At 36.1% G+C, this 18,248-nt stretch overlaps 1 protein-coding gene across 9 annotated transcripts in view; it reads left to right on the top strand.

Annotated features, from left to right (window-relative positions):
* CEP152 (centrosomal protein 152) overlaps positions 1–18,248 on the top strand; it is a 114,006-nt gene that overhangs the window by 75,438 nt on the left and 20,320 nt on the right. For 5 of the 9 annotated variants that reach the window (XM_071214188.1, XM_071214187.1, XM_058294160.2 and 2 more), the window contains exons 20-23: positions 5,071–5,202; positions 8,345–8,995; positions 11,576–11,717; positions 15,677–15,844. In XM_071214188.1, the coding sequence (XP_071070289.1) occupies positions 5,071–5,202; positions 8,345–8,995; positions 11,576–11,717; positions 15,677–15,844 (1,093 nt within the window). The remainder of the gene's footprint in view (positions 1–5,070; positions 5,203–8,344; positions 8,996–11,575; positions 11,718–15,676; positions 15,845–18,248) is intronic. The other 4 variants (XM_071214191.1, XM_058294166.1, XM_071214189.1 and 1 more) reach the window with 1 other exon arrangement.

The raw sequence follows: 18,248 nt of genomic DNA, 5'->3' as shown, positions 1-18,248 counted from the left end.
CATGCCCTGCTGTTTTTTTCTGTCTGTGTCCATTTGCTCTGTGATGTTCTGTGTCTGTTTCTCTCCTCAGTTCCTGGTCTCTGCTGTGCTTCACCTTCTCCTCTTTTTGTTGTGTCATCATCTCGCTGTATGATTCACTTGTGTGGGCACTCACATGGGCATTTGGCTCACCTTGCAGGCAGTAGGCTTGCTGCATGGACACTTAGCTCACTGCATGGGCATTTGGCTCGTCATGTGGGCACTCGCATGGGCACTTGGCTTACCATGCAGGCACCCATGCAGGCACTCGGCTCACCATGTGGGCACTGGCTCGCTGTTTAGGCATGCTTTCTCTTCTTCTTTTTCACCAGGAGGACCCAGGGATCGAACCCAGGTCCTCCCATATGGTAAGTGGAGGCCCTATCACTTGAGCCACATCCACTTCCCAGGCATGTTGATCTTGTATCAACATTTATCAGTTGAATTCATTTATCAGACCTAGGAGCTTTGTTATGGGTTTTTCAGGATTTTCTCTATATAGGATCATGCCATCTGCAAATAGTGGAATTTTTAGTTCTTCCTTTCCAATTTGGATATCTTTTATTTCTTTTTCTTGCCTAATTGCTCTGGCAAGAATTTCCAGTACAATGTTCAATGACAATGGTGACAGTGGACATCCTTGTCTTGTTCCATATATTCGAGGAAAGTTTTCAGTCTCAGGATGTTAACTGTAGGCTTTTCATATATGCCCTTTATAATGTTGAGGAAGTTTCCTTCTTTCGCTAGTGTTCTAATTGTTTTTATCATGAAGGAGTGCTGGAATTTGTCAACTGCCTTTTCTGTATCAATTGAGATGATCATGTAGGCTTTTTTCCTTCATTCTGTTAATGTGGTTTATTACATTAATTGATTTTCTTATGTTGAGCCAACCTTACATACCAGGGATAAATCCCACTTGCTCATGGAATATACTTTAATATGCTATTGGATTCAGTTTGCTCATATTTTGTTGGGATTTTTTTTTCATCTATATAGGAAATATTGGTCTGTAGTTTTCTTGTCTTGTGGTATTTTTGTCTGGCTTTGGTATGAGGGTGTTGCTGGTCTCATAGAATGAGTTAGGGTGTGTTCTTCCTCTTCAGTGTTTGGAGAGTTTGAGCAGAATTGGAGTTAATTCTTCTTAGGATGTTTGGTAGAATTCTCATGTGAAGCCTTTCATTCCTGGGCTTTTCTTTTTTGGGAAATCTTTTATTACTGAGTCAGTCTCTTTACTAGTGATTGGTTTGTTGTGATCTTCAGTTTCTTCTTGAGTCAATGTATGTAGTTTGTGTGTTTTTAAGAATTTAAAACACACATCTAGGTTATCTAATTTATTAGCATACAGTTGTTCATAGTATCCTCTTATAGTCCTTTTTATTTCAAAGATGTCTGTAGTAATGTCCTTTTCATTTCTGATTATTTGTATCTTCTCTTTTTTATCTTTATCAGTCTAACTAAACATTTGTTGATTTTATTGACCTTTTCAAAGAACTGAATTTTTGGTTTTATCGATTCTTTCTGTTCTTTTTGTTTGTTTGTTTTCTATTTCATTTATCTCCACTCTAATCTTTGTTATTTTCTTCTTTCTGCTTCCATTGGGTTTTGATTGCTCTTCTTATTCTATTTCTTCCAGTTTTGAAGTTAGGTCTCTAATTTGAAGTCTTTCTTCTTTTTTAATGTAAGCATTAGAGATATTAATTCCCCTTTCAGCACTGCCTTCACTGCATCCCATAGGTTTTGGTATGTTTTATTTTCGTTTTCATTTTCATTTGCTACAAGATATTTCCTAGTTATCACTTCTGATTTCCTCTTTATCCTACTGGTTGTTTAATAGTATGTTTTTTAATTTCCACATTTTTATTAATTTTCCATTCCTCCCTGTTATTGATTTCTAGCTTCATTAAGTTGTGGTCAGAGAATATGCTTTGTATTTACTGTCCTTTAGTGTAATTTATCAGTCTCTTCCTCCTGCTTTTCCTGGATGCTGTACAATGATCTTATGGTCTCTGGAGTTCTAAAATAGTTGCTTCAGACAGTTCTGGCCTGTTTAATAGTTATTTTGATGGAAGGACTGATCCCTGGAGTTCACTACTCTGCCATTTTCCCACAGTCCTCTGCCTGTACTGTTTCTGAATATGAATTAACATTCTATTATTTCATGTAAGTGAGATCATAAAAAATTTGTTCTTTGGTGTTTGGCTTATTTCACTCAACATGAAATCTTCAAGGTTCATCCATGTTGTAGCCTGTATCAGAACATCATTATTTTTACAGATGAATAATATTCTGTATACATATATACTTCATTTTGTTTTTCCATTTACCTGTTGACAGACACTTGGGTTTCTCCCAACTCTTGGCAACTGTGACTAATGCCACTAATAACATCAGCGTACAAATATACATTTGAGCCCCTGCTTTCAATTCTTTGGAGTATTTTCCAGAAGTGGGATTTCCGGGTCATATGGTAACTCTATACCTAACTCTATACCTAACTCTATACCTAACTTTCTGAACTGTTTTTCACAATGGTTGCACCACTTTACATTCCTCCCAGCAATAAATGAGTGTCTCTGTTTCTCTGTATCTCACCTAACATTTGTTATTTTCTGTTCTAATAGTAGCCCTTCTAGTGATTGTGAAATGGTATTTTTTAAAAATAAAATTTAAATTCATTGTGGTTTTGATATGTATTTTCCCTGACGGCTAATGGGTGTCTTTTCATGTGCTTATTGGCTATTTATATATCTTCTTTGGAGAAATATCTATTGAAATCTTTTGCCCATTTTTTAAACTGGGTTGTTTGCTTTTTGTTATTGAGTTGTATCAGTTCTTTATGTATTCTGGATTTTAAACCCTTACCAGTTACATATTTTTCCCATTCCGTAGGCTATCTTTCCACTTTCTTCATAATGTCCTCTACACAGTAATTTTCAGTTTTGATGATGTCCCAATTATTTATTTTTTCTTTTATTGCTTGTGCTTTTCTTGTAAAGTCTAAGAAACTGTTACCTAATACAAGGTCAAGATGTTTCCTTGTTTTTTTCCTAGGAGTTTTATAGTTTTAGTTCTTATGTTTAGGTCTTTTGACACATTTTGAGTTAATTTGTGTACATGGTGTGAGGTACAAGTTCACTCTCATTCTTCTTCATGTAGTAAGCTGATTTTTCCATCACCATCTGTTGAAGAAACTTTTTTCCTCATTGAGTGTAATTGGTACCCTTGTCAAAAATCATTTGGTCACAGTTGTGAGGGTGTATTTCTGAGCCTTCAATTCTATTCCATTAGTCCATATGTCTGTCCAAATGATGTCTTAATATTGTTTTGAAAATAGGGTCTCCTGATACTCAGAGGCCCCTGGACCTTAATATAATATCTGTTCTATAGATCTTTCTTTAGAGCTATTGTCTATTATACACTCTTAAACAAGATAATACTTGGAGTAAAATTTTAAAAATATACTCAGCTTTTGATAAATGCTTGAAATTTTTCTTATTTGTTCAATTGTTCTACATGATTTTACAGGGTATCCTTAAAAGTTGGAAACTAGGCAAATATATATAATGGTGTCAAGGACATCTTCAGTATGTGGGGAAAAAAGTAGTTTTCTGAAATGTTTACTAAAAGATTTGATCAGAGTTAAGAAAAATGACCCATAGACAGATGACATGTTTAAGGGTGCTGCTTAGGTATTTATGAAATTACAGATCTTATGAAGAAAAATGAATAGCACAATATAGTAGGAAGAAAATGTTCATAACTTTATAACCAATGTCAATTTCTGTAGAAGCTTTATCCTTTCCCCAGTTTTTAACTCCCCAGAATCTATATGTAAGTGTATTTAACATTTTAGTGAGAAATACAGCTACTTATATGTCCATGTCTGGGTATAATTGTGTATATATCTGTGGGCATTTCAAAACCAGGAAATAAGGAAAGATATTTAATAAATGATCTTGTGGTAACTGGTGACAGATTTGCATCAGATCACCCACACAATTAATTTTCTTAAATTTTGCCTGAATTGATATATCACCCTTATTAATCATAAACTCATTTCTTTTCCATTCTTAAACTTTTACTTTGAAATAACTCGAAAGTTATAGGACAGTTTCAAAAATAATGCAAAATCCAGATGGAGAACTCTAACATACTTACTGCCTCAAATATCTGGGTATTTTGCCAAATTTGCCCCTCACTTCCTCCCCCTCTTCCTTCCTTTTCTATTTATCTATCTAGTGTTATCTATCTATATTCTAAACATTTACAAATAAGTTGTATATACCATACTTCTCAAACACTTAATATTTCCAAGTACGTTTCCTAAGAACAAAGATAGTCACTTATGTAAATACCGTAAGTGCAGTTTTCAAGTTCAAGACATTTAACATTGATTTCAAGCTTATAGTCTATATTCCAATTCTTTCATTGTCCCAGTAATGTCCTTTTGGGCTTTCCTCGTCCATTATTACACCCCATCAGGATCATGTATTGCATTTAATTGTTATTGTCTCTTTAGTTGCTTTTTTAAAAAAATTATGGAAACATATACAACATAAACTTTCCCATTGCCACCATTCCCAAGAATACCATTTAGTGGGATTAATTATATTCACAATTACAAACTCATTTTTGCCACATGTAAGGCTCTAAGCTATATTGAGGTTTGTGTGTGTGTAGGGTGGTTGGACATCCCTTGGTACCCAGAAGTCCTCCTGCATATGAGATCTCTTCTTTTTCTCAAAATAAAGTGTTTGAAATGACTATTGGTGCTTTGCATAAAGCTTTGTAAGATAGTGTTGATCAGGTGTTTATTGATTCTTAACTCTTGTTGTGGCATTTGTATGGGATGGTATGGGAAGTTTAGAATACAAGGATTAGAATCCACGGTTCAGAATAAGATGGGGTACTTGGAGGTCAGTGTAGCTAAATGAAAGTATTTAGTGTAATACAATGTGAAACATACAGTGAAATAATAGTTACTATTTGAAAATGGGATGTTTTTGAACTTTTATGCCTCACTGTACCTCTTTCTCTTGCAATATCCTCCAGGTAGAAACAGCAGTACAAAATGCTCGTCATCGATGGCTGGAAGAACTGCCTGAACTTGAAGAGTATAAAGCTCGTGTAAGGGGAGAACAGAAGAAATGGGAAGACCAACAAGAGATCTCAGTGACCAAACGAGTAAGAGCACCCCTGGAAAGGAACTTCAAGAGGCCTCCCTTCCTGACCCCTTCTCTGATCGCAGTCCTGGGAATTTATACCTACTCATGGAGTTGTTGAAGGATTAAATAAGATAAAGCACATTAAGCTCAGGACCTGGCAAACTGTTTATTGAGAGAGAATGTATTTTAGTGTCTTCAACTCTCATCATCAGCAAGATTTCCTTATCCGCTAAACCAAATCCCATTCTATCTTGCCCTATCATTATTAAAATTAAGAATAGGTGATTATCTGTTTATTAGTAGCTATGCAGTATGCTTTTCTATACTTAGATTGATTTCTGCGCTGTGGCAGTAGCCTTATAGCGTAGTCTCCTCAGTAAATTACCAAGTCTTCCTTCCAGAGCTATTATGTTCTTTGACTAGAAAAACCAAATTTTATAACTATGTGTATTCCCCCAACTTAATTTATTGGTCTATACCAATTCTAATCAAAGTGGCAACAAACAGAACATAGTTTTGAAATGTGGCACGATAATTCTAAAATGTATTTGGAAAAATTAAAGGTTATAATTATAATTTTAATAATATTCTGGGAAAAAAGCAATAGAACAGCCTTAACATGTAACACTATATTGTGAAACATTAAGTCAGATAATGTTGAACCACAAAAATAGAGTTTTTTAAAAATACAGTACCCTTTTCTTTTTTCCAGTTTTTTTTTTCTCTCACTCTCCCCTTCCCCCCTCCCCCCAGTTGTCTGCTCTCTATGTCCATTCGCTGTGTGTTCTTCTGTGACCACTTCTATCCTTATCAGCAGCACCGGGAATCTATGTTTCCTTTTGTTGCGTCATCTTGTTGTGTCAGCTCTCTGTGTGTGTGGCGCCATTCTTGGGCAGACTGCAATGGCAGGCTGCACTTTCTTTCGCGCTGGGTGGTTCTCCTAACGGGGTGCACTTCTTGCACATGGGGCTCCCCTATGCGGGGGACACCCCTGCGTGGCAGGGCACTCTTTGCACACATCAGCACTGCACATGGGCCAGCTCCACACGGGTCAAAGAGGCCCGGGGTTTGAACTGCAGACTTCCCATGTGGTAGGTGGATGCCCTATCCATTGGGCCAAGTCTGCTTCCCAATAGACTTATTTTTAACTGAGTACAGTATAGACTTCAGAGATAGGCCAACGTATGAATAAAAGCTCAATAAACAATAAATTGAGGCAGCGGACTTGGCCCAGTGGTTAGGGCGTCCGTTTACCACATGGGAGGTCTGCAGTTCAAACACTGGGCCTCCTTGACCCGTGTGGAGCTGGCCCATGAGCAGTGCTGATGCTCCCAAGGAGTGCTCTGCCACACAGGAGTGTCCCCCGCGTAGGGTAGCCCCACATGCAAGGAGTGTGCCCCATAAGGAGAGCCGCCCAGCAGGAAAGAAAGTGCAGCCTGCCCAGGAATGGTGCCGCACACACGGAGAGCTGACACAACAAGATGACACAACAAAAAGAGACACCGATTTCTGTGCCGCTGACGACAACAGAAGCGGACAAAGAAGACGTAGCAAATAGACACAGAGAACAGACAACCGGGGTTGGGGGGAAAGGGGAGAGAAATAAATAAATAAATCTAAAAAAAACCCCACAAAACAATAAATTGCTTCAAAACAAGAGAATGAGGAATTGTTCTATAATAGATATTCTTATGATAGCCAGATAATTCTTTGGAAAAATTATTTTACATCCCACCATGAATCACAGCATCTATAGGATCTGCCGCCTCCACTCAAGTCACCTGGTAATTATTTCCAGGCATCTATTGTGATCTATATGTAATAAATTTGCTCTAAAAACACTATCTAAACATGTTCCAAATCACTACTGAGTGGCTCTGTTGGTAGAAAAGGAATTTTGCTGTGAATTCCCTTGTAAATCTCACTTTACATAATGAACTTTAATTTTTTTAAGTTCCTTTAGTAAAACTTAAAATACAGTTATTTCAAAATTTTTCATTTATGTGGAACTATTCAGAAACACATGTTATTGAATGGAAATATATATGTTTAAAAATCTGTATAGGTGAATATGTTTGTTATAATTATGTAAGAGCAGTCTAGTAAACAGATACCCTATTTCATCATCCAGAACATATATGAAGTATTGATGGTAGTCAGTACAGTCCAGGTCCAAGCCTTTGGAGATACCTGCTCATTCTGCCTCTTAACATTGTCTCCCTATGACTTCTTTGAATATAGTCAGGGGATAGTAGAGATTAAAAAGACATGAAGTCATGATCTAATCTGCTCATTATACCGGTGAAGACACTATGGGCCAAAGAGCTTAGGTGACTTTTCTAAGATCATTCTGTCAAAAGTAATAAAAACTAAATAGCATTTATTGAGTCCTTATTATCTACCAGGCTCTGGGCTAGGTGCTTTAAACAGATTATTTCCTTATGGCATGTAATCTTAAACAATGCTATCAGGTTTGTATTGTTATTATTCTCATTTTCTAGATGAGGGAACTGAGCCTCAAAGGAATTGAGATTTGGGCCTATGGTCCCACTGTTGGCAAGTTAATGCTGGCAGTTCATCTCCAGCATCTGCTCTGTTAGCACCATGTTAGACTGCCTTTGTAATCAATGGCAGGATTAGAGCTAGAGCCCAGGTGTTTTGATTTCCTGTTTCTTTTTGGTTATATATAATTTTCTGTGATTTACTGATCTGGTTATTTTATTATAAAAGAAAATCAGATTAATGAAAAATGACTGTTTTCCATTTGATGTTATCATCTAAGGAACTTCTAACTGCTGAAATTAGTTTTGGTTAGTCATGTAAATATATACACATATGTAAATATATGTATATATGTATAGACATACACGTGTATTAATTGATTTTTTGGCCAATTTAAACTTCTAGTTCTCAATCAAAACTTATGTTTTGTTTTAAATAGCATAAGACATAAAATATTGGATATGAAGAAAAAGATTCTTAAGTATAATTTAACTATGTTTTATAAAATAATGTCTTATCTAAATTTATTTTTTTCCTTAAACTGATTTTAAATCTCTTACTAAGTTCAGAGGTTAACTCAAATACACTTTTAGTTTAATTTTTTTTGTTAATGAGAAACATCATAAAGACTTTTTAACATATATTGTTATGTCCTTTAGGTATCAGTTGCCATTTCTGAAGCTAAAGAGAGATGGAAAAGTGAGCTTGAAAATATGAAGAAAAATGTAATATCTGGAAAGGAAGTAGAAGAAAAGATTCATTCTCTTCAGAGGGAACTAGAGTTAAAAAATCAGGAAGTCCCTGTGGTTGTCAGGGCTGAATTGGCTAAGGCCCGGAGTGAGTGGAACAAAGAAAAGCAAGAAGAAATCCACAGAATCCAAGAACAAAATGAGCAAGATTACCGGCAATTTTTAGATGATCATCGAAATAAAATTAATGAGGTGCTTGCGGCAGCTAAAGAAGACTTCATGAAACAAAAAACTGAACTTCTTTTTCAGAAAGAGAGAGAATTACAAATATGTCTAGACCAGAGCCGTAAAGAATGGACTGTGCAGGAAGGCAGGCGGATCCAACTGGAAATTTGTCAGTATGAGGAAGATGTCCTAACTGTGCTTGAATTTCTCTTAAGGGATACTCAAAAGGAACACTTCAGTGGTTCCGAGAACAAGCAGCTTTTGGAAGTCATGTCAACTTGTTCTTCAAAATGGGTGTCTATGCAATATTTTGAAAAGCTAAAGGCCTGCATACAGAAAGTGTTTCGAGATATATCCTCCCTACTAATAGAAGATGCTGAATCAGAATGGGAAAAGGTATGATCCTGAGAAGTGAAAAGAATTATTAAACATCAAAGATGATTGTAGAAGTTGCAGATGTATTTTTCCCGTCTTTATTTTACAGTTCAATAGATGTGAGATTTTTTTTTTAACCAGTGGTTTAAAAAAGCTTTGTAGCAAATCCAAAGGATTGCATGTTTTGTTGCCAAAAACCTCTACTTCTTCATAGTGCCACAAATATGAGCCAGAGTTGTTAGCTTCTAGACATCTTTTTCCTAAAAAACATAAGCTATTTTTTTTGCAAGGGCCTGAGATTTCAGAAACTGAATAACTCTCATTCCTATTAATATTTTTGTTTTTTGATCATGACCACTTCTACAAATATGCATCATATTAAACTAGGAGTTTTAAGAACTAGAGTTTGAAAATCTGTTTCTTCCTCTCAAAGGATACATATCACATATAGGCAAAAAATGCCAACCAAGTACAAAGAGCATTGTTATAGAAACAAGAAAATACATGTATGGCTCACACACAAAACTCTTAAGACCCATTTTGTTGGTGTATAGTATACATGCATGTTGAGTGAATTATTTGTACTCCTTTTAGTTGGATATGTACTCTCTGAGGCCAGCTTTTGGTTTGTGTGAAAGATCTGGTAACCAAAGCCTTTTACCTTATGATTAAATAAATTAGGTATCATGAAAGAGCCAGAATAACATTCTAGTCATCATGATCGGCCAACTTCAGCCTTTGGATTTACATTTAGAAGGCTTGTCTAACAGAAGAGTGAAGAGATAAGGGTTCATGTCCATTAAGATACGACAGTTAAACATTTTCAAGTCTATCTGAAGCAGACTTTAAGGATGAGAAGTGATTAGAAAATTATGTTTTATGTTTTCAAATTTGCTTTCTTGAAAAGGCAATTTCTGCTTTAAAAAACAAGAAAATACAACACCTTTCTGCTACCACAAGTATATAATCAAGCTGGGATGTTATTTTACAGGGTTCATAATTATACAAACAGTGTAAAATTGTCTTTGTGACTTAATGTGGCTCACAGGTCTATGATAAGGCAGAATCATATAACTTGGCTAAGAATTTAGACTTATAGAGGGTAGGTCAGATTTCATTACTGAGAAAAGGATGGCTTTGAAATTCCGAATCTGGCATTTATTTGTCAGAAAAGTAATACTTGGCCTTCAGGTAAAAGAAGCAGTGATTATAAATTTGTAATGTAAATGCCATCAATGTCAAGAACTGTGTTTTATAATTTATTAAATATGTACTTTTTAGAATTGTTCATTAAATTTAAACATGATAAAACTATCAGCATATTGAAGACAAGTCCTCATTAAAATAACCTGGACAATCAAAATATTTAAAAAATGGAGAACATGCAATGAATTAAAAATATAATTTCCAAGAAAATGAATGCCTCTTCAAAATACATTAATGTAGTAGTTCATAATGGATAAAAGAAAACATATCAATTGGAACAAAATTTTCAAACAAAGCTAAGAATGGGTGTTGTCTCTTCTTACTATCAAAGTCAATTTCAAACTAATTACTGCTTTCTGCCTTCTGTGTTATCTTAGCTTTTCTCCTCCAGTTTTGAGTAGAAACTAGAAGTATTGGCTGCCTTTGGCCTCAGCTTTTATTACTCCTTTTTACCTCAACCTTATGTTCTCTAAATTGCTTAGAGTTTGCTTTTTCTCTAAAATCGCTGACTTTCTGCTTCTGTGAGACATTGCAGGTAGGTTACCTGACAGTTAAATGGATTTTTCATAATCAGAATCAAGGCTTATAGAATCAGTCATATATACTGTGTTTTAGGTAATTAAACAAGAAAGTTTTCTCAAGATCATCTCTTCTGTTCCTTTGGCATTTAGTAGTTGTCCAAAATCTGAAAAATTTGCTTTAGAAGAATGGTTTACCCATTAATGAATTTAGTAGCCGTATTGCCTATAACAGGGACTGGAACACAGAAGGTGGTTTAACAGATGTTAGTGAAGGGAAGGATCTTAGGCCAGCTGTTTACCTATCAGACCCTCAGTTTCCCTCTTTAACATTAAAATTCATTTTCAACTGGCTTTCCTTACAAAATGACAATATTTATTAAAGCACTTGGAAACATATAAAAACAGTATCTAAATTTAAATTATATTTACTTCTGTTATTTTCAATTTGTGGAACACAAAAGATTGGTATTATAGTTGCTAGTGAATGGGACCCTGGCTACAGTGGCAATGTTCTGTATTTTCAAGAACAGTTCTGATTTCACATAGTTTATCCTGTGGTCTGATCACATAAACCAATAAAAATGTCTCCAATTCACATAAAAAAGTGTATAAACTCCATGTCCTGTCTGTCTTATACTTGACCCATCAATCCTTGATTAGACAATGTTCTCATTTGGAAAATATGGTGATAGGAGAATGTAATTCTTAGTAGTTACAGTATTCATGTAACATTCTAAGAAAAATATTAGTCATCATTTAGGCAGTATTCTTTTCAAGCAATATTTTCTCTTTGTATTTTTACTATTAGCTTTTTAAAGAGAGAATCATATAAAGATTTTTACTAGGCATTAATTCTGAGGATAATTTCTTTCAGAAAAACATGACAGTGATTTCTAAGGCTCTGACCAGAGGATGCTCTGGGAGGGGAGACCCTGGAGTCCCAGCAGCCCCTCCTGCATCCACTTCTGAACACCACGCTCAGCCTTTGGCCTTGCAAGACAGAGAAGCAGACACTGGTAATTGGATTTTATACCTACCAGTCTTGTGACATCTGTAATCACTGTTTTAGAGGGTTGCTTTGAGGATGAAAGGAGATCACAGATGAGAACAGTTTTATGAGTGAGCGAATGTGTTCTGTTACTCCTGCTGAACGTGCAGCCTTTCCCTGGATTTCATCTTGTGTTTAGAGGGGAGGGTTGCTTTAGCCCCTTTACTTTATCTTTTCATGTCCTTCCCTCTATTTGAAAATGATTCTTATTGCAAGGAGAGTAATGAGAACTTATATAGAGCAGTAATGTTTTTATGCCCTGACTTTATTGAGAAATCAAGGGCTTCAAATGAAAGAATTCCCAAATAACTGAGACTTTTTCATTCAAATGACAAACTTATTTCAGCCGTTTTTTAATGGAAATCTTTCTAAAGTATATTAGCTGTTTTCTGATTTGTGATTTTCTGGAGTGACCAGGACAGTGTTTTTGTCTCCTCTCCAATACATACCACATTGAATGGCACATAATTTGTGCTCTTTGAATACTTAATTGTTGGCCTCCGCTGCTGCACTGCAGGCGGGTCACTGCAGGCGAGTCGCTGCCGGGGATCGGGCCTACGCCACGGCCTGACCGGGGCGGCAGCGGGCGGCTCAAGGCTTGGTGGGGACGCGCGGTTCCATGGAGGAAAAACCACGGAGACGAGGTCTATGCGCAGGTCTGATTTTATTCGGGAAGTACATGGGGTTTTATAGTGTCATGGAGGCAGGGAGGTTGTGGGAGGGGCATGTCCGCGGGGCAGCTGAGGATTGGCTGCAGAGGCAAGGGCGGACCTGCGGTTTATGATGTAAGCCATTGATGGCAGAGGGGGTTGTTTCCGAGGTTGTGCCGGGGCGGATACGGGATGAGGGCGGTTGAAATGAGGCGGGGAGAACAGCGATCGGCTGGGAGGGGGAAGATAACAGTGGCTGGGAGGAGGGGCGGAGGGAGGCAGCAGCACAAACTGCTGCTGAGAAGGGCCATAATACAGGGAGGTTACGAGGAACAGGCGGGCAAAGTATAAGGAAGCGAAAGGCAGGGTGGGAGCAGGGGACACTTAATGAATTAATAGCTTCACTTTTCCTTAATGACTTAGAGTTTTCATTATAAAAAAGAATTATCATACTGTACTACAGCTCCATTGTATAATCAAAGCTTACCAATGAATTTAGGGTTCATATTGCCTAGTCACTGATATTTCTAAGCTAGGAATTGGCAAATCCTCTGTCAGCCCCCATGTATTTTAGGATGTCACCCTTCCTCCACATACAAGCTGCTTCATATATTTTGTCTCCATTGTAATCTGGAAAAGACCTAAAATTTGCCAAAGCAAATTATACCAAGTCAATAACCTTAGTTTCCACACATTTCTAATTCAGTAGGCAATATTGCCAGAATTTTAGAAAATCTGTCCCTTTTCTAAGAGGTCAGTTGGCAGCTAATTTCTTGCTATTCAGAGGCCCTTCCCCTTACTTCTAGGTTCTAGAAGGTCGAGAGTATATTGCCAATTAGCTGGATAATAATACTAACATAATTTGTATTTTGCTTCTTATTTTTTAATGTCATTTTATGTGTTATATTTTGAATTATATTTTAAGCTGTGAAAGGGGGAGAAACAAGTGTTAGGTGATATTTGGCTTTGCTAAGTCCTGTCAACATGAAAGTAATTTAAAACTTAATTATGAAATATGTGATACATACAAAGGATATTTTTAATTCCTTTGTAAGTTATGAAGCCTAACAATCAGAAACCCACCATTCAACATAAGAAATAGAAAGCACCAATACTATTACTACTATGTGATCCATAAAAATTCTACCCCAAAGTTCTCCCCCAATTTGAGGTAACAATTATTTTGATTTTTTTATTACTTCCTCAATTTTCTATATGGTTTGACCAAATATCAGTAACCCCGAAAAGCTTTAGCTTTATTTTGTCTTTTAGTGTTATAAAAAGATCATACTTATTGTAGTTTTCTGTAACTTGCTTTTTCCAGTTAATATTATGCTTCTAAGATTTTTTACTGCATATCGCTCTAGTTAATTCATTTTCACTGCTGTATAATATTCCACTTTATGAATATACTATATTTTTATTTTCCCTTGTCAGTGGGCATTTGCATGGTTTCTAGTTTTACAAGAGTGTTTTAAATGAAAAATATAAATTCAATGTATGGTGTCATTATGATGCTGCATTAATCCTCTGATGCCGATGAATATGAATGGCACCATTTATATATCAGGAGTGAGCTAAGAATAATTTTGCTGAATCAATAATTTTATGTAAGTATTTTGGACATAAGTTTCTGAGCTGGTGCCAAAGTGTTCCTATCTTACCATATTATTAATAGTACTAATCTACTTTTTGTATAATTTTTTGTGTATTATATGAATTGTATAAGTTCAATATAGTACTAGTAGCAATTGCTATTATTTATTGTTGCTTTATGCCAGGTACTGGGCCAAACAATTTTATGTATCTTGCCTCCCAAAAACTTTCAATAATTTAATTTGGAAATAATTTCGAATTTCCATAAGACTTGTAGAATAAAAATAATTGCAAAAAGTTGCCCTTTATCCAGATATCCGTATTGATAATATTTTACCCCATTTTGTGCTCTTCTCTGTGTGTGTGTGCATGAATATTTTATTTTTATTTTTCTGAACCCTTTGAGGATAGCCTTTTATCCCTAAATTCTTCAGTGTATATTTCCTAAGGATAGGGATATTTTTTGCATAACCTTACTGCAATAAATTTAACATTAGATAAAAATATTGTAGCAATACACAGTTTGTATTCTATTCTGTCAATTGATCCATTGATGTCTTTTATAGCATCCTCTCCAGTACAGAATTCTGTCTGGGGTCAGGTATTACATTTCATTTTTCATTTCTCTTTAGCCTCCTTTAATCTAGAATATTTCCACAGCCTTTCTTTGTCTTTTAAGGCATTGATATTTTTGAATGACACATTTTCTGCCTTCCCTCCTCCATCTTTTAAAATGGAACTTTCCCTCATTTTATATTTGTCTGATGTTTCCCCTGATTAGGTTCAGGTTCTTGATTGGAATACTGCATAGATGGTATGCTCTTAAGCTGTCACATCTGGAGGTCCATTTGTCTCCCATTGGTGAGGCTAATTTTCATCACTTGTGTTGACCTGTTTCTAGCTAAATTTCCCCTTAGATTTAGCAATCATTGATGATTTTTGCCTGATTTTTAACTGTGGTGGCTGCAAAATTATGATTTTTCTGGCTCCTGTTATCCCTGTGCATTTACCATTTGGCACTTGGCTTGCTATTGTAATCAAGATTCCTCCTTACTCCATCCATCCATCCATCCATCCATCCATGTATGCATGCCTACATAATATATGCCTATCTAATGGTATGGACTCATGAATTCCTATTTTTTCAGTACTTTATAATTATCATTGTATTTAATTAGTGCTCAAATTGTGCCTGATTCAGCCAATGGGGGTTCATTCAAGCTGGCTCCTATGTCCTTGTGACATATCCATTTTGAGCACTTTCTTACTTTCTGGTGTAACAGGATGATCCATTCTCATTCCTGTGTATACTCAGCCTCAGTACTGGAATCTGTCCTTTTTTGAAGATCCCAGGTTCCTTTTAGTTGGGAATGGTATTCAATCCTAAGATCTGAGCACTAGGCTTCATAGCAGTTTTTAAACTGGGTGCTTTATCCAGTTTTACTTGTTAGTAAACTAAGCCTTGAGAGGTTAAGTAATATACTGAATCTCTTGGACAGTGAAAAATAAAGACAGGATTTAAACCGAGTCCTCTCTATCTTAAGTAGCATACATATAAGCTTCTTTCAATTACCCTGTAACTTTGTCTTGTCATCTGGTTTTCATTCCTTGCTTTTTTTTTTTTTTGGTTGGTCTTAGTCTAAACTAGTATAAAAGACTAGCTATCATTTAATTTTTGCAGATAAGAAAAATATCCTTGAAATGAAAGATTCATGCTGTGGACACTGCTTCCAAGAACTTGAAAAGGCAAAGCAGGAATGTCAAGATCTGGAAAGAAAACTGGAGAAATGCTGTAGGCATCTTCAGCGTTTAGAAAGGAATCACAAAGCTATAGTGGAAAAAATCGGAGGTTAGCATTTAAGGTGGCACTGCTACCAGTGTAAATCTCTTTGATCTTTATTGAAGTGTTCTAATGTGACATTTTAGTTCATGTAGACACTGATTCTCTGTTGTGATTAATGAGACCTAATTTGAACCTTATTTTATTTTTGCCATCCAAATTATTATTACTGATCTTAAAAGAGGAAATTTTTAGCTCTGATTAAAAAGGTCATGTTCCTTTCTTCCTTTCTTGATTGAACAGTTGTTGAAGGCTTAATATGTGTCAAGCACTGTTTTAGGCACTGAGGATACAGCAATGAATAAAATAGGCAACATTCCAGTCCTCTGGAGATGTCAAAGACTTTGCTCCCTTCCTTAAAAAGTTTATTGTCAAGTAAGGGAACAACTAAAACAGAATAATAAAAAATTGCAATACTAAGTGCTATGGGGAGCATGCTTATGTATGTTTACAAGAAAGGGTATAAACTCTGCCTCATATTATTGTTAAGGAAGCTGTGACTAAGCCTTGAAAGATGGAGGGTTTGCCAAAGAGAAGAATGGCATTCTAGGCAGAGGGAAAGGGTATGAAGAAAGGCAAGTGTGTCTGGCCTGGCCCCGGTCCAGTCCATTCATCACAGTGCTGGCAGAGTAATCAGTCTAAAAGGGATAGCTTCTGTCGTTTCCCATTGCCCTTCTATGAGAGTAAGTCTGCTCCCTCTTACCTTTCACTCTTTACTTTTATCCAGTGCTTTATCTCCTTGCATTTGAAATATTTCAGATTCCTTAACTGGTCATATATGTTTTTTAACCACTGGACCTTGCCTATGATGTTCTCCTTCACTTTACCCCTACATTTTCCTTCTTGGTCTAACTCTTCCTCACCCTTTAGGATTCAACTCAGAAGTTACCTCATTTTCAAAGCCCTCCTTGATTTTCTATAGTCTGATATAGTATGGTCCTCTCCCATGGACCCCACTGCATTTGGCACTTCCTCTATTACACTACTTATCATTCTGTGCTTTCATTTTTTGGTTACTTGCCTGATACCCTTTCCAAACTTATAAGCTCCCTGGGGATAATCTTGTTCATCCTGTAGTCATGGTGGCCAATATATACTAAACATTAAATAGTTGAGTGACTGAAGGCATGGGTCCCAAATAATTGCAGCAGCCGGAAAGGACCAGGTGAATTGGTTCGCTTTTTTCTACCTTCGCTTCTACCTTGTCTAGATAACAACAGCCTTTCTACTTTCAATCATGCCTCTCCTATCCAGTTTCCATAGGCAACTAGAGCAATCTTTACAAAAGTAAATTGGACCCTCTGTTACCTAAAGCCCTTCCAGTATGAAATCTAAGCACTTAATGCTTAAAAAAGCTATTCGTGATCCAGCACCAGCCAGTTCCTCCAGCCTCATCTTTTTTCCACCTGCCTTATTCTCTCAGTAGAGCCATAAGCATGGATTTCATTATCTCTCATTTCTGGGCAGTTATCATATTCTGTTTTTACTAAAACATCTATCTTCCAATGACTCATCCCATTGCCTGGCTAAGCCCTGCTCATCTTCTCCCCAGTAGCATACTTGTTCTCCGTCCTAGTCATCCCTGACTTGGTTAGGCCCTTCTGTTAGTCATTTCCCATAGCTTCTATGCTTTTTATAATATTTCATCATCCTTGTAATTATTTTCTGTGTGTATTACTTTTAGGAGTGTAGACTTCATGGCAACAACAATCATGTCTGTCCCAGCACTTAGCACAGTACCTGGCATTGTGGCACATGCTCAGTAAATAGTGTTGACTAAGGGAAACTGCCTATTAACACATATTGCTTATTATGACTATTAGAGATAGATAATAATTTCTTTAAGGCAAGAAAAGGTTTTAAGAATTTCAAGATAAAAATTTTAATAACTGCATTCCTTTTGTAACTATTTTTCTCTTTAATAGAGGCCAGGAGAATAAATGAGGTATCTGTCCAAACTGTAGGTGCATATAGCTATGTGAACATCCTATTATAAAATTTTGTAGGAAACAAAAACAAAAGAACTTGTTTTCCATAATAAAATAAGGGCAGTTGTATATTTTATGTATAAAACTATTAAAAATAGTTGATCCACATGATGCTTTTGAAGCAGATATCTTCAGTAATTCAGAGACTTGGAAATAATCCAAGAATGTTGTTACTTCCTTTAAAACAAAAAGATGACAAAAGGGGCCAGGGCCAGAACTTGTCATTTGATAACACCTATTGGGTTTTAATTTCTTTGTTATTGTATTTGCTTGGTTTTTGTTTTTGTTTCTTTAATTCCATTTTCTACATTGTTAATAGCATTTACTGAAAAGTAATGGAGTTAGAGTGAGTGGTTTAAAACCATTTAAGCCATATCAGTCATGAGGGGTAATAATGATTCATTCCCTTTATCCCATATTATGGA

This window comes from Dasypus novemcinctus, chromosome 3 (genome assembly GCF_030445035.2).
Source record: "Dasypus novemcinctus isolate mDasNov1 chromosome 3, mDasNov1.1.hap2, whole genome shotgun sequence".
In the NCBI taxonomy this organism is placed as follows: domain Eukaryota; kingdom Metazoa; phylum Chordata; class Mammalia; order Cingulata; family Dasypodidae; genus Dasypus; species Dasypus novemcinctus.
This window is presented reverse-complemented; position numbering and strand designations above follow the sequence as displayed.